We start from the raw sequence: 22,575 nt of genomic DNA on the forward strand, positions 1-22,575 counted from the left end.
GAAATTTTGAATTTTCCCGCCATTTTGAATTTTTCGAAAAACACACTTTTTCAAACTCCTTTTAGAGCGTTTGTCCAATTTGCACAAAATTTGGTATGTAGCATCTACTCACACTCCAAGCAAAAAAGATATTAAAAGATTTTTGATCGGTCAATCCGTTCTCGTATAGCGCGTCAAACGAATTTGGCGGCAAGCATGCAAAAATGGATTTGATGCAGTATCTTCGCAATGATTTGGTGTATTGACATCAAACTTGGTATATGTCATTACAGGCATGACTTGGGGTACATGCACAGTATCATCACAGCGCCACCTACTGGTGCCGAGATAGTAAAAATGGCTATTTTTGAGTATAACTTTTGAATGCCTTGTCCTAAAATCATGAGGATGGTCTTCTTATATTAGTTGAGGCATGCCGAGTTGAACGATATCCAATTTTTTTTGGTCGACCATTTTGAATTTTATCATAAAATGTTGTGTTTTACTAACACATGAACATATTGTTACGAAACTCATCGAGGCCATGCTCTGAGAGGACCTGTAAAGTTTTAGGTCAACGCCCCCTAGTGGTCAAGAGATAATGAAATTTATGAAAATGCATCTAACATATGAAGAAAAAGTTCAACATATTGTCATTTAACTAGATTTGTTGCCTTAGTCCTATGATACCAAATTCCGTATTCTGCCATACTTACTGTCCGCCATATTGAATTTTATTCAAAACTTTTTCCTGTTTCTTTGCAAAAATTTGAAGTATTGACACGAAACTTGGTACATGTCATCACAGGCATGACTTGAGGATGCATCCAAAGTTTCGTCATAGCGCCACCTACTGCTCAGAAGTTATAAACCATGATATTATGTTATAAGTGCTTTAACTGTGCTTTTCTGCCCTTATTCGGCTTGACCGCAAAATTGCTGCTTGCAGCTATATTTATATAATTAGAGTTAAAACAATTATCATCATTACAACAATTACGCATACTTATATTTACTAAAAAAGATTCAATATTTTTTTATTTACTTGCATGGCATGCATGTGACCATTAACAGGCGATAGAGAACTTTCATCATGCAAATGTGACGTTATTGAAATATTAACTTACATTTTAATGGGTTCAGCTGACAAAAATGATAAATAAAAATTGTGAATCCCTGATCTAAAGAGATAAAAGACCTCTAGAAGGTCATTTTATCATCCAATCGTTTGATAAAATCTCAGTAATGCACATCCTCGAGTGGCTTATTGCTTTAATTCAGCTGATTTAGAGGATTAATGCTGCTTGAATGATGTAAAGCAAAACCAGATCTGACCTGGATCTCCTCCGGCTGTGAGGAGAGCACACATATGTGCTGATCCACACGCGTGGGCTCTCTCGGACAGAAGATCTGACCGTTCGCCTCCAGAACCAGCTCATCCTGCAAATTCACCCACAAAACACTGCTGTGCTTCCTCTTCTCGTCCGTCAGATACGCCAGAACGGCTCCCGTCGCCTGCCGGGGAACGAGACAGAAGAAAAGTGAGCGATGGCATTAACAAAACCCCTCTTACAGTGGATTAGAGTCCTTCTGAGAACTGTTACCTCAGATGTCGGCTGCGCCATGCCGTAGATTGGCATCTTGGGCACTCGTCTGAAATTAGCCACTTTCATCTCCTTAATGGTGCTCAGAACGTCAGGCGCTAAATATTCATCTGCAACCTAGAAATGAAGCACATCCCTTCAGAAATAATACAACATCCATTCTTTTAGTCGAGGTTTACAGAGAGGGATGATGTGTGTAACTGTTGAGATGTCAAAATAATTTCCCAGCTTAATATTGAGAGATGACGAAAGGGAACAAATGATTCATTTTAATTTAAACGTGTGCATAAATATTAATATTAAGTCATATTTATTTATATAGAGCTTTATACAATACAGACTGTTTCAAAGCAGCTTCATATTAATAAAACAGGAAACTAAATTTCTGCTGTCATTTCTGCATTCAACTGTTACGTTTAAAAGTAATTGTGACTTTTTATCTTTTATCTCTAACTTTCTTCCCCTCAGAATTGCGTGATATAAACTTACAATTGTGAGAAATTCTTTATATCACGCAATTCTGACTTTATATATTTTGTAATTTTTGACTTTATAACTCTCAATTCTGACTTTATATATTTTGTAATTTTTGACTTCATAACTCACAATTCTGACTTTATAACTCACAATATAACACTCAGGGGGAAAAAAATCAGAACTGTGAGATAAAAAGTCATAATTATAACCGTTTTTTATTCAGTGGGGGAAACAAGCTTCCATAGTTACCAAAGTAATTTAAAGAAACATTATTAAAGTTAATAAGGATTTTATAGAGTATTCAAAAACATCTCAATCAGTAGGAAAAAAAATCACAAACCTCAAAATAATCAGATCAAATCTTAACTTTGACCTCCTGAAACTTTGCATCTTTACAGGATCAGTGTTCTCTGTGAAGTTCTGTTCATTTGAAACTTTGTAACATTGTGTATGTAACATCTAAAATTTGGAATGTAACTCATTAATAGAAACATTCCGTTTTCTAATCAAAGGATGAATTTGCTTAATACAATTTTTTCCCTCAGAATTGCGAGATATAAACTCACAATTGCAAGAAATAATGTCAGAATTTTGTGATATAAACTTACAATTGTGAGAAATTCTGACTTTATAACTCAATTCTGACTTTATATCTCGCAATTTTGACTTTATAACTCGCAATTCTGACTTTATAACTCGCAATTCTGACTTTATAACTCAATTCTGACTTTATAACTCAATTCTGACTTTATAACTCGCAATTCTGACTTTATATCTCGCAATTCTGACTATATCTCGCAATTTTGACTTTATAACTCGCAATTCTGACTTTATATCTCGCAATTCTGACTATATCTCACAATTTTGACTTTATAACTCGCAATTCTGACTTTATAACTCAATTCTGACTTTATAACTCGCAATTCTGACTTTATAACTCGCAATTCTGACTTTATAACTCAATTCTGACTTTATAACTCGCAATTCTGACTTTATATCTCGCAATTCTGACTATATCTCGCAATTTTGACTTTATAACTCGCAATTCTGACTTTATAACTCAATTCTGACTTTATAACTCACAATATAACACTAAAAAAAAATCAGAAATGTGAGATAAAAAGTCATAATAATAACTATTTTTTATTCAGTGGCAGAAACAAGCTTCTATAGTTACTAAAGTAATTTAAAGAAACATTATTAAAGTTAATAAGGATTTTATAGAGTATTCAAAAACATCTCAATCAGTAGGAAAAAAAAAATCACTAACCTCAAAATAATCAGATCAAATCTTAACTTTGACCTCCTGAAACTTTGTATCTTTACAGGATCAGTGTTCTCTGTGAAGTTCTGTTCATTTGAAACTTTGTAACATTGTGTATGTAACATCTAAAATTTGGAATGTAACTCATTAATAGAAACATTCCGTTTTCTAATCAAAGGATGAATTTGCTTAATACAATTTTTTCCCTCAGAATTGCGAGATATAAACTCACAATTGCAAGAAATAATGTCAGAATTTTGTGATATAAACTTACAATTGCGAGAAATTCTGACTTTATAACTCAATTCTGACTTTATAACTCGCAATTCTGACTTTATATCTCGCAATTTTGACTTTATAACTCGCAATTCTGACTTTATATCTCGCAATTCTGACTTTATATCTCGCAATTTTGACTTTATATCTCGCAATTCTGACTTTATAACTCGCAATTCTGACTTTATATCTCGCAATTTTGACTTTATAACTCGCAATTTTGACTTTATATCTCGCAATTCTGACTTTATAACTCGCAATTCTGACTTTATAACTCGCAATTCTGACTTTATAACTCGCAATTCTGACTTTATATCTCGCAATTCTGACTTTATATCTCGCAACTCTGACTTTATATCTCGCAATTTTGACTTTATAAATCGCAATTCTGACTTTATAAATGAATTCTGACTTTATATCTCGCAATTCTGACTTTATAACTCGCAATTCTGACTTTATATCTCACAATTCTGACTTTATATCTCGCAATTCTGACTTTATAACTCGCAATTCTGACTTTATATCTCACAATTCTGACTTTATATCTCACAATTCTGACTTTATATCTCGCAATTTTGACTTTATAAATCGCAATTCTGACTTTATAAATGAATTCTGACTTTATATCTCGCAATTCTGACTTTATAACTCGCAATTCTGACTTTATAACTCAATTCTGACTTTACAACTCACAATATAACACTCAAAAAAAAATCAGAAATGTGAGATAAAAAGTCATAATTATAACTGTTTTTTATTCAGTGGGGGAAACAAGCTTCCATAGTTACCAAAGTAATTTAAAGAAACATTATTAAAGTTAATAAGGATTTTTATAGAGTATTCAAAAACATCTCAATCAGTAGGAAAAAAATCACTAACCTCAAAATAATCAGATCAAATCTTAACTTTGACCTCCTGAAACTTTGTATCTTTACAGGATCAGTGTTCTCTGTGAAGTTCTGTTCATTTGAAACTTTGTAACATTGTGTATGTAACATCTAAAATTTGGAATGTAACTCATTAATAGAAACATTCCGTTTTCTCTGGTGCTAAGTCTTCTAATCAAAGGATGAATTTGCTTAATACAATTTTTTCCCTCAGAATTGTGAGATATAAACTCACAATTGCAAGAAATAATGTCAGAATTTTGTGATATAAACTTACAATTGTGAGAAATTCTGACTTTATAACTCAATTCTGACTTTATATCTCGCAATTTTGACTTTATAACTCGCAATTCTGACTTTATAACTCGCAATTCTGACTTTATAACTCAATTCTGACTTTATAACTCAATTCTGACTTTATAACTCGCAATTCTGACTTTATATCTCGCAATTCTGACTATATCTCGCAATTTTGACTTTATAACTCGCAATTCTGACTTTATATCTCGCAATTCTGACTATATCTCACAATTTTGACTTTATAACTCGCAATTCTGACTTTATAACTCAATTCTGACTTTATAACTCGCAATTCTGACTTTATAACTCGCAATTCTGACTTTATAACTCAATTCTGACTTTATAACTCGCAATTCTGACTTTATATCTCGCAATTCTGACTATATCTCGCAATTTTGACTTTATAACTCGCAATTCTGACTTTATAACTCAATTCTGACTTTATAACTCACAATATAACACTAAAAAAAAATCAGAAATGTGAGATAAAAAGTCATAATAATAACTATTTTTTATTCAGTGGCAGAAACAAGCTTCTATAGTTACTAAAGTAATTTAAAGAAACATTATTAAAGTTAATAAGGATTTTATAGAGTATTCAAAAACATCTCAATCAGTAGGAAAAAAAAAAATCACTAACCTCAAAATAATCAGATCAAATCTTAACTTTGACCTCCTGAAACTTTGTATCTTTACAGGATCAGTGTTCTCTGTGAAGCTCTGTTCATTTGAAACTTTGTAACATTGTGTATGTAACATCTAAAATTTGGAATGTAACTCATTAATAGAAACATTCCGTTTTCTCTGGTGCTAAGTCTTCTAATCAAAGGATGAATTTGCTTAATACAATTTTTGTGTCTATTGTATAATATAGTGACAATTTAATCCAAGAAATTTCGAAGTGCTGATGGATAAAGACGCTGATGTGAACACACAACATGCTCTGAAAGTTAAGCACCTCCAGACAACAGTGTGTAGCAAAGAAACACTAATTTGATCTGATTTGTTTGCTTGTAATTTAACACCAGACCAGCTACAATGGCAATTTTCATGGCAAAATGTAAAGAAAATGTAGCAAAATATGAAAAGAAAAAAAAAAAAAACTAAAAAGGTTTTTAAAGCATCTTTGATTTAAAAATAATAATCTACCTAAATCTGACATTAAAAATCACTTCATATGCATCAAGCACTCCATTAAAATGAACCTCAAAGATATTTTGTATGTTTCAAGGTCTGTTTTGATCCATGTTTGTGTAAGACGTTTGATCATGTTCCTCAATTCGGCGCTAAAGAAGGATTCAAGGCCATTGCTTAGAAAGGAACAGCCACAGAGTCACAATTTCACAATTCATCTGTTGACAAGTCACACTTTCCTTAGTAACTGTTGCGAAGTGAGAAGGTCATTTCCATGCAGAGCAAACCCACATTAATCTCAATGGAGAAACACTATATTGAAACACTATCAGAACAAAAGGACAGATAAAATACCAGTGAATCTCAACTTTCTGAAGTCATCAGCATTTTAAAGGAGAACGTCACCCAAGAGAATGGAAGTAATGTGTAATCCACACATTCAGATCTTAAGATGTCATACAATGTGTGAGGAACAGATCAAAAGTGGTTATTCAGTCCTAATTTTTCACTATGACTATGTTTTAAATGCACAAATATATAATATGCAGTGATTTAATCAGACAAATTGATGGATAATGATGAGGTTTCTCACCAGAACTCGAGCTCCTTTTGTGAGCAGGTCAGCTGGTGCTCTGAGCTCTGATTGGTTCATGCAGGAAAGGAGGCGGTACATCCAGGCGTGAGAGCACAGCCATTGGCTGAAGCTACACGCGAACGCTAGCGGATACTATAACAGAGAAGAGAAACATCATATATATGACTGACAAATTAATAAACACTCATTTGAAAACATACTGTACCTGTTCATGTAGGTAAGCGTTAAAGATGATCAGGTAGAAATATCTCTCTAGACTCTGTAGAGTTCGATGGAGGAAGTAGTCTTTAGTGCTGCTTCCCTAAAAACACACAGCAGAAAATAGACTATCTGTTCAGCTGTAGGCCGTAAATTTGCTCTGGGTTTGTGTTTCCAGCTGGTTCGGCACACAAGTGATCTTTACACAGGAAACAGAATAACTAAGTTCAGGAAAACAGATTTCAGTTTGTCCAGAGAGGAAGAAATCACTGGAGACGGACAGAATCAGCTCAGTTGATACGTTTGCAGGATAAAGAGTCTTTGTTAAGACGCCACACACACACACACACACACACACACACACACACACACACACACTCATCCATCCAGTCTGTGTAATGAAGCCTGACAGAGTAATGAATTACTGCCAGCACAGATTCAGGGCTCATATAATGAGGAATCTCTTTTTCCTGGATCGTTTTCTGATAAAACAGTTTATTGCACTATGAAACGTACTTTAATTTTCAGAACTCAAAATGTCCTGCCCAGCCTCAATTGATTTCACATGCACAGAGGCATTTACATTAGTTTGGATGTTATTAATGTTTCTGAAAGAAACTTTATTTGATCAAAAATACAGTAAAAATATGAAATATTATTACGATATAAAATTGCTATTTTCTATGTAAATATAGAGTACTCTGTAATTTATTCCTGTGATCAAAGCTGTATTTTCAGCATCATTACTCCAGTCTTCAGTGTCACATGATCCTTCAGAAATCATTCTAATATGCTGATTTGCTGCACAAGAAAAATTTCTGAATGTAGTTGCGAGCAGCAGTTATCGAGGTTCAAGCGCTTTAAGGCTTTTAAGCACAAGCGTAAAAAGGTATTATGTTTTATTAAGCAAGCATGTAACCATTTACAGCCAATACAGGCAGTTTACCATAATAAATATATGGTTTATAAAGCTTTTTAACAGTTATAGCGCCACCTATGGTCCAATCTCCATAAAAGTTGTCATGCTTTTTTTTTTTCATCTATTTTCGTAAAGTTTCGAGTTTTTGTTTTGGATTTATAGGGTGAAGTTCAACTAAGTTCAAATAAAGGGTGAAGTTCAACTTTTTTTTGATAATTTCTGACCTAAAGAGTCCATAGAATTGTATTGCACTGGTTTGGTTCTGATTAAGCGAAAAACCTAGGACTAGTTCGCAAAAGTAGTTTTTTTACATAATCACGAATATTTAAAGAATGATTCGATGGACAGCAGCGGTCCTAGAGGCAAAGTTGCTCAGAATAAGGAGTTCTACCATGTGGTACGAATGTCGTGGGTGTGTGCGTAAAAAAAATGCTTTTTTGAAAGCACATCTGAAAATTGCGAAGGTGGCTGATTTCTTTCTAATTTCTCACAGGCCTCTAGGGCCGTGAGTCAAACAGGCCCAGCGAGTTTCGTTCCGATCGTCTTCCGTTAACCTTGTCTGATAGCTGCTCAAAATTCATTGGCCGATGGCAGACATGTTTTTTGAGATGCGTCAATGTCCTCATACACAATCATGACACCTTGGACAAAGACACTGCATGCCAATTTTCAAGTCGATCGGACTAACAGTGAAGTAGATATTAGCCATTTTCATGTTTTTTTCCTGTTATAGCACCACCAAGTGGACAGTTGCCGCCTCCTTTGTCATGCGACCACAGAATGAGCTCTTACATAGGTGTGCCAAATTTGGTGAAAATATCTCATTCCGTTCATGAGCTATAGCCATTTTAGTAAAAATGGCTCCACCCATTTCCAACGTTTTGATGGCCCTTAGAGAGCATGAATCAAAATTTAAACTCTGGAGAATCTCACTGCATTGGTTTGGTTCCAATTGGGCCAAAAACCTAGAACTAGTATGCATTTTGTCCATCTTGAGCCAAGGATTCCAACGAATATAAGACACTTGAGTCTACGCCTAACGATTCAGGAGTTATGAGCCATTTCATACTTTTGACCACTGTAGCGCCCCCGTCAGGCCGATCGGGGCGAGCCTTGGTGACATTGTAGATGATGTGAGCCCTGAAAGTTTCAAGTCTCTACGACTTACGGTTTGGTCTGCCCAATCACTTTTGGGGGAGAATGCTGATTTACAACAGTTTTACAATTTTTCCAAACTTTTGACAGGTAGGTAAAGATACGGCAGCAAAAAAAAAGCTTCTTTAATTCTAGAGAAGGTGGACAATGAAAAATATGACACAGATTCTCACCTGGATCTGATAGTCCTCACCGATTCCCTCCAGCTTTTGTTTGTTCTCATAAATGGCCTCTCGAATGTCGTGCATCTCAGAGCACAGATCTATGGCGCGGTTCACCTGAAACACAGCAGGATGCGGTCAGCGGCTCATCCGAGATTAATACATATATAGCATGATGCTATTTATGACTTAATGAACACTAGATTGAACATGAGACTAAATACAAACCTCTTCCATGACCTCTTGACCTTTAGGCAGCTTACTGATGAGGGTCTGAATAACCTGGAACTGCATTTTGGGTTTGTCCGTCACATCCCCTTCAGCTCTATGAACGTGACATCTTTCACATTAAACATTTCAGCAGCAAACACACATTTCATTAAACATTCATGAGCATGCAAAAGAATGCTTTAATTGATCAAAAGTGACCGTAAAGATTCAAAATGTTACAAAAGATTCTAGTTCAAATGAACTTTCTATTCATCAAAAGAATCCTGAAAAAAACATTCCACGGTAGGTCAAAATAACTTTACTTTACTTTTCTAATATTAAAATGGTTTATTTCCTACTCCTCAAAAGTTCATCAGACTTAAAGATTTTGTTATCTCTTGGAAGGCCAAGTTTTAATATAAATTCTGACTTTATATCATGCAATTCTGACTTTACGTCACGCAATTCGACTTTATATCACGCAATTCGGACTTTACATCATGTAATTCAGACTTTATATCACGCAATTCGACTTTATATCATGCAATTCTGACTTTACATCACGCAATTCGGACTTCACATCTCGCAATTCTGACTTTATATCATGTAATTCGGACTTTACATCACGCAATTCTGACTTTACGTCACGCAATTCGGACTTCACATCTCGCAATTCTGACTTTATATCATGTAATTCGGACTTTACATCACGCAATTCTGACTTTACGTCACGCAATTCGGACTTCACATCTCGCAATTCTGACTTTATATCACGCAATTCGACTTTATATCACGCAATTCAGACTTTATATCACGCAATTCGACTTTATATCATGCAATTCTGACTTTACATCACGCAATTCGGACTTCACATCTCGCAATTCTGACTTTATATCATGTAATTCGGACTTTACATCACGCAATTCGGACTTTACGTCACGCAATTCGGACTTCACATCTCGCAATTCTGACTTTATATCATGTAATTCGGACTTTACATCACGCAATTCGGACTTTACGTCACGCAATTCGGACTTCACATCTCGCAATTCTGACTTTATATCACGCAATTCGACTTTATATCACGCAATTCAGACTTTATATCACGCAATTCAGACTTTATATCTCGCAATTCGGACTTTATATCACGCAATTCGGACTTTACATCACGCAATTCTGACTTTACGTCACGCAATTCGGACTTCACATCTCGCAATTCTGACTTTATATCATGTAATTCGGACTTTACATCACGCAATTCTGACTTTACGTCACGCAATTCAGACTTCACATCTCGCAATTCTGACTTTATATCACGCAATTCGACTTTATATCACGCAATTCAGACTTTATATCATGTAATTCGGACTTTATATCACGCAATTCTGACTTTACGTCTCGCAATTCTGACTTTATATCATGTAATTCGGACTTTACATCACGCAATTCTGACTTTATCAGGGTACCCCCAGGATCCTCCAAATGAAATTCAAGGCTTTTAAGACCTTTTTAATACCATTTTAAATGAAATTCAATGCCAACTTCGTACCCATTCTGACAGAAGTATGAGGGGAAAATGTCAAATCTGTATAAATTTTGAACCCTAGAAAATAATTAATTCGGCATATATTTTTATACCTATACTATAAATATTTTATTTATCATAGGCCTACTAAATGTAAACAGCAGTGTCTCTCTCATTGTTACAGAGTAATATAATTATATAGGCTAATACTATGATGTAATTGATGTAATACTACTAATGTAATTGATGTAATACTACTAATATACTAATATAATACTACTAATATAATACTATTAATTGCAATAGTCTGGTGCAACTTCTCACATCCAACAAGGTGCATGGAATAAAAAAAAAATAGTAATTTAGGAACAAAACCAGCAACACTCATAGATGCCATGGAGGGGTCAGAAATAAACAAAAAACTGAAGCTATATATATCAACTTTATTTTGCCAAAAAATAAAAATCTCTCATTGTTATTAGTTTTTAACATTTAGTGGAAGTAGGCTGTTTTCCTTTACTTCATGCTAGCTTAAATAAAATTAAAATCTTGCACTGAACAACACTGTACAGAACAAATACAACCCTTGAATACATTTGTACACTCTTCTGTTTCTTGACATGGTAGCATCGGACGCGTTTCGGTGATTTAAAACGACGCTCGTGACTTAAAGTCGAGTCTTTTACTGTGATTTAGGCAAGCGCGCTCATAACAGAAGCGACGCGGTTGAGAGCGCGGCTCATGGTTCATAGCAACGACAGACGCCACGGGAGCGAAAGCGCATTGGAAAGAAGGAGAAGCCGGCGCGGCCGCGTTGTGACGCGTACTAGAGAATAATAATATAATAATAATAATAATATAGCGGGCCGGATTATGTTTTATTTTGATCTCGCAATTCGGACTTTACATCATGTAATTCGGACTTTATATCTCGCAATTCGGACTTTACATCATGTAATTCGGACTTTACATCTCGCAATTCTGACTTTATATCTCGCAATTCTGACTTTACATCATGTAATTCGGACTTTACATCTCGCAATTCGGACTTTACATCATGCAATTCAGACTTTACATCTCTTTAATCGCAATCTGACTTTACATCGGACTTTCGCAATTCATTTATTCATGTAATTCGACTTTACATCATCGCAATACTTTACATTCGGACTTTACATCTCGCAAATTCGGACTTTACATCTCGACGGACTTTACATCATGTAATTCAGACTTTATATCGCAATCTCGGATTTACATCATGTAATTCGGACTTTATATCTCGCATGTAATTCGGACTTTACATCTCGCAATTCGGATTTACATCACTGATTTATATCATCGACTTTACATCATGTAATTCGGACTTTATATCTCGCATCTGAATTCGCAATTCGGACATCATTAATTCGGACTTTACATCTTGCAATTCGGACTTTACATCATGTAATTCGGACTTTATATCTCGCAATTCTTTACATCATGTAATTCGGACTTTATATCTCGCAATTCGATTTATCATGTAATTCGGACTTTATATCTCGCAATTCGGACTTTACATCATATAATTCGGACTTTATAACTCGCAATTCGGATTTTACATCATGTAATTCAGACTTTACTTTATTATGTCTCGAATTTTGAGTTTATATTCGCAATTCGGACTTTACATCATATAATTCGGACTTTATAACTCGCAATTCTGATTTTACATCATGTAATTCAGACTTTACATCTCGCAATTCTGAATTTACATCATGTAATTCGGACTTTACATCTCGCAATTCGGACTTTACATCATGTAATTCGGACTTTATATCTCGCAATTCGGACTTTACATCATGTAATTCGGACTTTACATCTCGCAATTCGGACTTTACATCATGTAATTCAGACTTTATATCTCGCAATTCGGACTTTACATCTCGCAATTCTGACTTTATATCTCGCAATTCGGACTTTACATCATGTAATTCGGACTTTACATCTCGCAATTCGGACTTTACATCATGTAATTCAGACTTTATATCTCGCAATTCGGACTTTACATCATGTAATTCGGACTTTATATCTCGCAATTCTGACTTTACATCATGTAATTCGGACTTTACATCTCGCAATTCTGACTTTATATCTCGCAATTCTGACTTTACATCATGTAATTCGGACTTTACATCTCGCAATTCGGACTTTACATCATATAATTCGGACTTTACATCTCGCAATTCTGACTTTATATCTCGCAATTCGGACTTTACATCATGTAATTCGGACTTTACATCTCGCAATTCGGACTTTACATCATGTAATTCAGACTTTATATCTCGCAATTCGGACTTTACATCATGTAATTCGGACTTTATATCTCGCAATTCGGACTTTACATCATGTAATTCGGACTTTACATCTCGCAATTCTGACTTTATATCTCGCAATTCGGACTTTACATCATGTAATTCGGACTTTACATCTCGCAATTCGGACTTTACATCATGTAATTCAGACTTTATATCTCGCAATTCGGACTTTACATCATGTAATTCGGACTTTACATCTCGCAATTCGGACTTTACATCATGTAATTCGGACTTTACATCTCGCAATTCTGACTTTACATCATGTAATTCGGACTTTACATCTCGCAATTCGGACTTTACATCATGTAATTCGGACTTTATATCTCGCAATTCTGAATTTACATCATGTAATTCGGATTTTACATCTCGCAATTCTGACTTTACATCATATAATTCAGACTTTACATCTCGCAATTCTGATTTACTTTATATTTATATCTCGCAATTCGGATTTTACATCATGTAATTCGGATTTTACATCTCATCATGTAATTCGGACTTTACATCTTGCAATTCGGATTTTACATCATGTAATTCGGACTTTATATCTCACAATTCAGACTTTACATCTCGCAATTATGTCTTAAAGACTTTTTTTCTCAGAATTTTGAGTTTATATCTTGCAGTTCTGAATTTCTAACATGCAATTGTGAATTGCTGGTAAGCAGAAGGGACTTCTTTCAAAAAACATTAAAAAAATCATACCGACCGCAAACTATTGAAGGACAGTGTATAATCAGTATAATGTGAGCGTGTTCAGGGTCTTACGGTGCTGCTGGCTCCTGTGTCGCCCGTGTCAGGTGCATCATCACCAGTGATCCCAGGATCAAACCCAGATTCGTGCGGCCGACGCCCACCTGACAGCTGAACAACAGGGCTGGAAGCGGCTGAGATGCGTCACGACTCAAAGACAGAGACGGATTCTCCTGACAGAGAGAGAGAGAGAGAGACTGTGAGCACTACTGGGTAGATTACTCACAAATGTAGTCCAATTACATGATGAAAACTGTAACAATCTATTACGCATAGATTAACATGACGGCACATGCTAGTGGATGAGTTGAATCAACTCCACAGCAACTACATAAATTTATCCACTAACCATTCAGAAACGTCTAAAAGTTGTAACTTCTTCCTAATTCTCTCAATCAGTGTCGTCTCCAGTTTGAACAATGTAAGGCTGAACAAAATCGCCATTTTGGCTGCATGAGATTCTCCAGCTTTGTTGTTGTTGAGCTGTTAAAGCTCCGCCCTCTTCTGGAAAGGGGGCGGGAGCAGCAGCTCATTTGCATTTAAAGGGACACACACAAAAATGGCGTGTTTTTGCTCACACCCAAATAGGGGCAAATTTGACAAGCTATAATAAATGATTTTGAGCTGAAACTTCACAGACACATTCTGGGGACTTGTATTACATCTTGTGAAAGAGGCATTATAGGTCCCCTTTAAGTATATTAAATTATATAGTATAGAGTAAGGAGTAACTATGGAGTTCGGATCGCTGCATGAGACGCGTTGGCAGCCCTGGAGAACAAACAGCCTTGGAGCGAGACAGGAAGTGGCCTCTCTTTCTTTTATAAAGCTGCTTCCTGTGTATCATTCTATTGGCAGGGCTAAAATAACAGCTTGAGCCCTGAGGTTTGACAGGACGCTTTAAATAGCGAGCGGACATGTTCATGAGGAGCGGGAGTTTAGATGAACAATCAAATCCATCAGAACAGACAGCCTCTATTGAACGAACATGTCACAATATTCCTCATTTAAATAATTCACGCCCCATAATATGCAAACTAAACTAGTGTGTTGAAACTGGCAGTAATGATAAGGGGCGGGACATTTCCCAAACACCAATCACAACACACTACTCCAGCCGACCAATCAGGGCACATTGTGCTTTACAGAAGGAGGGGCTTCATAGAGACAGGAACTAAACAGAGCGTTACTGACAGACTGGGAAGAGAGGAGCTGCAAAAATGAGGAAAATAATCAACATTTAAGCAGGAAAACCTTTGTAAAAGTACTCAACCTGTGGTTTCATGTGGCCATTTTACTTTCTAATCTTTCAACTCGACAAATTTGTGGCTTCAGCTTCTGTCTTCTTAAACCAGAGAAACAGGAAACACAAGACACAAGATGAAGGAAGTCTCATTCATCAGACACATGACTGGTGCAAACACACAAACTGAGCTCTAACCAGACAAAAACACCACAACAGACACGCTCGCAACTATTTACCATGGTAAAACTCACTGATATATCAGCATGGTCAAAAAAACTGGTACTATTGGTGATTATGGGTTGATAAACGGATCTGTTCGGCTAATGCACAATTTCTGTTTTTAAATATTCAACATGATTTTTGTGAATGCTGTTTGTTTTAAAACCACCAAAAAGTGCAGGGAACACAAGAACAATGTTCGCCTGATGATCTACAGACTCCAGAATATTCCATGAACTCATGTCCCATCTAAACACGTTATATATTAGAGCGCAGACGCACTTTACAGCGTCTGACGTGTTTAGATTCCACAGTCTCGGAAGATGTCAAACATTTTCAGGAGCTTTAATCACATTGGCGTGAACTGAACCGACCGCATCACAAGAAAACAATTCTGGCGAAAAACAGACAGACCCTTCCTGTGTTTCACATGACATCAGCTGACCAATACATTGATTTAGATGATATCTCAGTTATTAGAAAGGTCAGAGCTAAATATAGTTCATGGAGTTCATGTTGGTCGTTTCAGGGGAATCTCTTACCCGGAGAACGTACACGAAGATTTTGCCGTTAATATTTAATATGAATATTAAGAAAATTATGATTATGATTATTATTAAATAGCATAATTGTCTGCTTTGATCATTTTTTTAATTAATATAATTATAATTGATCCTGAGATCTGATTTCTTTTATACAGTTTTTACTATTATTATTATTATTATTATTATTATTATTATTAAATAGAATAGTATAGTATAGTATAATAATAATAAATTAATATAATTAATTATCATTACTCCTGAGATCAGAATTTTTTTAATTAGTATTAATATCATTATCAAATATGTTTCAATGCTTTAATAATTATTATAATCAATTAATATAATTATAATTCATCTTGAGATCAGAAAACAGTTTTTTACTATTATTATCAAATAGTATAATTCACTGCCTTAATAATAATAAAAACTATATATAAAAATATAGATTTTTACTATTATTTTTATTATTATTATTATTATTATTATTATTAAATAGTATAATTCATAGCTTTGAAAATAACATTGAGAAAGAAAGAAAATTTAATATAATTAATTACAATTAATCCTGAGGTTTTATAATGAGAAATTATAGAAATAATAAATATAATTAATTATAATAATTATTAAAGCAGTGAAACATACTATTTAATAATGATAATAATATTAATACTTAATTTCAAAAATTGATCTCAGGATTAATTATATTATTATTATTATTATTATTATTATTATTATTATTATTATTATTATTATTATTATTATATCATTATTATTATTATTTTTATTATTATTAAATAGCATAATTGATTTGATGATATTATAATGAATATAATTATAATTAATTCTGAGATCAGATTTTTTATTTACATTTTTTACTATTATTATTGTTGTTATTATTATTAAATAGTATACATCACTGTTATAATAATTATTATAATTAATTATAATTATAATTTATCTTAAGATCAGAAAATTTATTATTATTATTATTATTATTATTATTATTATTATTATTAGTACCATAATTATTAAATAGCATAATTTCACTGCTTTAATAATAATTAATATAATTAATTAATATAATATAGTTAATCCTGAGATTAGAAAACATTTACATTTTTTATTAAATGTTTTTATTATTATTACTATTATGAAACAGTATAATTCACGGCTATAATAAAATAATAATAATAATAATAATAATAATAATAAATAATTTAATATAATTAATTATAATTAATCCGGATGACAGAAAACATTTAAATTATTACTATCATTATTATTAAATGGTATAATTAACTGCATTAATAATAATTATAATTAATCCTGATTTTAGAAAACATTTTTACTAATATTATTAATTTGTATAATTGACTGACATCAGCTGACCTGTCACTGATTTAGATGATATCTCAACTATTAGAAAGATCAGAGCTAAATCTGGAGTTGATGTTGGTGGTTTCAGGAGCATCTCTCACCCGGAGAACGCTGACGAACGCATCAAACTCGTCCTCCAGAGGCGCGCCCTCCATCGGCAGAGGCAGACGGTAATACCTGAACAAACACAGGATCAATACATCACCACTGCTGCTACACATGTGAAGTGTGTGTGTGTGTGTGTGTGTGTGTGTGTGTGTGTGTGTGCGCGCGCACCTGTACGAGGGCATGGTGAAGCGCGGTCTCTTGTACACCTCCTCCGTCACGTGAATGTCTTCTTCACAGCAGATGCAGATCTTCTGCGGCTCTCCTTTGAAATGCTCGATGTCGTTGTAGACGTAGAACACGTTGTCATTCAGTTTGGCGAAGTCGTGAAGCTGAAAGAGCAAGATGAATGTTTTAGGAGGTGCAGAAATTAAAATGACGGAGAAAACTTTTACAAATGTGCAGTTATTAGAAATGTCATTGTTCTACTCATGCTTGTTTCATGTGTTTAATAAGAGCATTTAAAATTGGTTTTGATTTAATGACTAAAAATGTCCTGTTATGTTTTTTATATCTAATAAAAAAATTAAAAAAAAAAGTTCTTGGATGTTGGTTTCACCACTTGATTTGACTTCCATTTGCATTAAATATTTAATATTAATTTTAACAAAAAATAATATTGTTGTCATTGTTGTCAATTAAATATTATAATTAACTGCTTTAATAATAGTAGTAATAAAAAAAAAATCTAATTGAAATTTAAACTGATTTCAGAAAACATTTTTACTATTCTTATTTTTATTAAATAGTAATAACAACAACAACAACAACAACACATGTAATTAATCCTGAGATTAAAAAAATTAAAACAATATTAATTATTAGTAGTAGTATTAAATTGTAAAATTCATTGCCTTTATAATAATTAATATAATTATAATTAATCATGAAATCAGAAAGCATGTTAATATAGTTTTTCTTATTACTAAATATTATAATTCACTGCTTTAATAATAATAATAAAAATAATACAATTAATCCTGAGATTTAAAAAAAACATTTAAATAATAATAATAATAATAATAATAATTAGTAGTAGTAGTAGTAGTGGTATTAAATCATATAATTCATTGCTTTAATAATAATTATTATAAATAATTAATATAATTATAATTAATCATAAAATCAGAAAGCATGTTAATATAATTTTTCTTATTACTAAATATTATAATTCACTGCTTTAATAATAATAATTATAATAAAATTAATTCTGAGATAAAATAATAATAATAATAATAATAATAATAATAATTATTATTATTATTATTATTATTATTACTTTTATTACTAAGTGGTGGTATTAAATTGTATAATGCATTGATTTAATAATAATAATTATAATTAGTCAATTAATCCTGAAATGAGAAAACTTTACTATTTTTACTTATTGCAAAATAGTATAATTCACTGTTTTCATAATAATAATAATAATAATAATAAAAAAAATAATTATTATTATTACTATTATTAGCAGTAGTGGTGGTATTAAATTGTATAATTTATTGCTTTAATAATAATTATTATAATTAATTAATATAATTATAATTAATCCTGAAATCAGAAAATGTTACTATACTTTTTCTTATTACTAAATATTATAATTCACTGCTTTAATAATAATAATAATAAAATTAATCATGAGATTAAAAAAACATTTAAATAATAATAATAATAATAATAATAATAATAATAATAATAACTATTATTATTAGTAGTAGTGGTATTAAATTGTATAATTCATTGCTTTAATAATAATTATTATAATTAATATAATTATAATTAATCCTGAAATGAGAAAACTTTACTATTCTTTTACTTATTGCTAAATAGTATAATTCACTGCTTTCATAATAATCCTCATCATCATCTTCTTTAAAATGATCTCAGAACTGTTCTAAAGGAATTTTTCTTATTCATTCCATTTTTATTTTTTCAGAATAAAAACAGATCCAGACACGTTTGACCCATTCACTTCTCTCCGTTAGACCGATCACATGATCAGTCTCCCGACCTCTTTCCTGATGGTGAGCTCCAGGATCTCGGAGGAGAGCTCTCGTCCCAGATCGTGCAGGTTCTCGTGAAGGTTCTCCTTCCTCCGGGGCGTGTAGGGAAGGAAGTCGCCCTCCAGACGCAGGAACACCACGGGCTCCTCGCGCAAACAGAAGAAAATCACCTCCTTTCAAACGAGACAGACGATGTCAATCTCCACTGCGATCGCAGGACAAATAAAAAACACTTTTGCTGTTTAAACTCATTTAACAGCTTCATTTAAAGCGTCAGTTTAATCAGCACAACAATCGAGCGAATCAACAGATTTAATCTCTAACAAATCACTCGACAAACAGGATTATTTACACTGACCTGATGACCCTGACCCTGGAGTCTCTGCAGGACCTGTTTGAAGCCACTCAGGCTGGGCTGACCCATGCCGTACAGCGGGAATCCGCCTCTGCTCTGTCTGAAGTTGGGCGCTCCGTACGAGCCGGCGGTGCTGAGAACGTCCGCTTTACTGAACACGTCCTGCACCATGAAGTAGGAGCCCTGAGAAGAACACGGGATGATCATCCGGCTCTCCCGCACTTTAACAAAAGCTGCTCGGACGCTGGTTTGAGCTCTTAATTACAAGATTAGATTCTGCTCAGAGGACCGAACTCATTTATTTCAATTGCAACGTTCATGAATGTTGATTAATTAATGCAGTAAAATAACTTCATTAATTCACCTCTATGCATTTGGCAAATGCTTTTATCCAAAGTGACTTACTTTGCATTTAATCCAAAATAAGATCAAATTAAAGCAAAAATAATATAAATAAATATTAGATAAAAAAAAAAAATTAACAAACATTAAAACTAACTGAAATAATTAAGTTGAAGCACTACAATAAGTTAAACATTTTAAAAACAGTAAAGCTTCAGTAAAGCTAAAATAAAGCTAAAAAAAATTAAAATCAAGTGAAAATAAAAAAATAATAAAATTAAATTAAATCTAAAATAAAATTAATAAGAAAAATAAGAAAATAAATATAATTAAAATAAAGCCAAAATAAAATAAATAAAAAAAAGCTAAAATAAAGCTAAAGTAAAGCTAAAATAAAATTAAAATAAAGCTAAAATTAAATTAAAATTAAGTTAAAATAAAAAAATTGAAAATAAAATAAAGATAAAATAAAATAAGATAAATAAAATAAAGCTAAAAGTAAAAAAATAATAAAATAAATAAAATTAAAATAAAGCTAAAATTAAATTAAAATAGTTCATTTAAAAAATAAAAAATAGAGTTAAAATAAATAAAATAAAGCTAAAATAAAATTAATAAAATAAAGAAATAAAATAAAATAAAGCTAAAGTAAAGCTAAAATAAAGCTAAAATAAAAATAAAGCTAAAATTTAATTAAAATAAAGTTAAAAAATAATTGAAAATAAAATAAAGCTAAAATAAAATAAGATAAATAAAATAAAGCTAAAAGTAAAAAATAATAAAATAAATAAAATTAAAATAGTTCATTTAAAAAATAAAAAATAGAGTTAAAATAAATAAAATTTAAAATAAAATAAAGCTAAAATAAAATAAAGCTAAAAATAAAAAATAATAAAATAAATAAAATTAAAATAAAGCTAAAATAAAATTACAATAGTTAAAATAAAAAACAGAGCTAAAATAAATAAAATAAAGCTAAAATAAAATTAACAAAATAAAATAATACAATAAATAAAATAAAGCTAAAGTAAAGCTAAAATAAAGCTAAAATAAAAAATAAAGCTAAAATTAAATAAAAAATAAAATAAATAATAAAAAGCATTAGACAAAAAAACAACTAAACTTAACTTAAACGGTTACTATGAGAACTAATTAAAGAAAGATTTAGTTGAAGCACTAAAATAAAAATTAAAGCGAAAATAAACCTAAACTGTAAAAAAAACTAATAAAATGACAAAAGCACATTACTAAAACAACTAAAATAAAGGTTGATTCAAGATATTAATAAAATAATAAAAATAGTACCTAAAAGAGATAATAAAAGTAATATTACCTCCTCTGGGAGAAGGTACAGGATCCCATGATGCAAACTGAACCGATTTAAAAATTCATTTGTGCCGGTATCTATCAAGTTGCTAAATCTGGAGCTAGTGTGCTAGTGTATAGGATGTATATTTATAGTATGTATTGTGTGTATATATATTTTTACCAGGTGATGATGTTACGTTTTGAGTCTACTCCAAATTTCCCTACTAGTGACAATAGAGTATATTTCAATTTCAATTTCAATAATAAAGAGATAAAGTGACAGAAGCTTTCATATCATATAAGTTCAACACAGCTTTAACACGCATTAACTCCAGCTTTAATTAAATGATCTGCTAAATGACTAATTACTACTTTATGATGCAGAAAACTTGACCATTAAACTCAAGAAGAACATCAAATACTGAGGCGGAAGAGGAACAATGGCAGTGTTTGAGAAGTGACCGCTCCGTGTTTTCTGTTGATTTGCAGCGAAACTCATCATCGGCTCGTCAGCAAACAGAAACTAACGAGCAAACAAAGAGAACGAGCGCGTGTCTTCAGGCCAGGAGCTTCAAAGCCTTCAGAGAAGGTGCAAACGTCTTCTGAAGACTAACGAGCGCAGAGCAGCGGGGCAGTAATTAATTACACTCTCAGTTTGTGAGGACAGACGCGCCGCGACACGTTCACGACCCGCGGATCTGAAGGAAATGAGCTCAGACCTGATGTTAAGAGTGAATCTTACTAAAAACAGAGCTGTGGCATGATGAAGAAACTCAATATATCATAATATATCAAAGCATAATGAAAATAATATTATTGTACCATAGTATTTACTGCATATAAACAGCTCTTTCACACTGTTGCAGCTTGCAAAACTTTATCAAGTAACTCAACTCAAACATTAAATGCATTTCATTGAGTTTTGCATGACATGACAGGGTGAATTTTTCTAAAGAATACCATGGTACTATCACGGTACATGTGCAAAATACTGTACTTTAGTAGTAGTAAAATTGAATGACTGATTATCATCACCATATTTAAAAAAATATTTAAAAAGAAAATTATAAAAATTTTTGGAATATTTTTTTAAAATACGTTGATGAGAATCAGGTGAGAAATTTTTAATTAATAAATTAAATTTTATAAATCAAAATCAAATAATTTTTTCTGAAATGAAAAGAATTTATTTTTATAAAAAAATTATTATTTTATATATATATATATATATATATATATATATATATATATATATATATATATATATATATATATGCACACACA

The 22,575-nt window shown here is 32.2% G+C and overlaps 1 protein-coding gene across 6 annotated transcripts in view; it reads right to left on the reverse strand.

Moving 5' to 3' along the window:
- Window positions 1-22,575, reverse strand: part of pald1a (phosphatase domain containing paladin 1a) — an 80,854-nt gene that overhangs the window by 40,159 nt on the left and 18,120 nt on the right. For all 6 annotated transcript variants that reach the window (XM_048171684.1, XM_048171680.1, XM_048171682.1 and 3 more), the window contains 11 exons: window positions 19,645-19,824; window positions 19,295-19,459; window positions 17,455-17,615; window positions 17,280-17,355; window positions 13,807-13,964; window positions 9,178-9,274; window positions 8,962-9,066; window positions 6,722-6,817; window positions 6,514-6,648; window positions 1,584-1,700; window positions 1,315-1,494 (listed from right to left, as the gene is read on the reverse strand). In XM_048171684.1, the coding sequence (XP_048027641.1) occupies window positions 1,315-1,494; window positions 1,584-1,700; window positions 6,514-6,648; window positions 6,722-6,817; window positions 8,962-9,066; window positions 9,178-9,274; window positions 13,807-13,964; window positions 17,280-17,355; window positions 17,455-17,615; window positions 19,295-19,459; window positions 19,645-19,824 (1,470 nt within the window). The remainder of the gene's footprint in view (window positions 1-1,314; window positions 1,495-1,583; window positions 1,701-6,513; window positions 6,649-6,721; window positions 6,818-8,961; window positions 9,067-9,177; window positions 9,275-13,806; window positions 13,965-17,279; window positions 17,356-17,454; window positions 17,616-19,294; window positions 19,460-19,644; window positions 19,825-22,575) is intronic.

This window comes from Megalobrama amblycephala, linkage group LG20 (genome assembly GCF_018812025.1).
Source record: "Megalobrama amblycephala isolate DHTTF-2021 linkage group LG20, ASM1881202v1, whole genome shotgun sequence".
NCBI classification, from domain to species: domain Eukaryota; kingdom Metazoa; phylum Chordata; class Actinopteri; order Cypriniformes; family Xenocyprididae; genus Megalobrama; species Megalobrama amblycephala.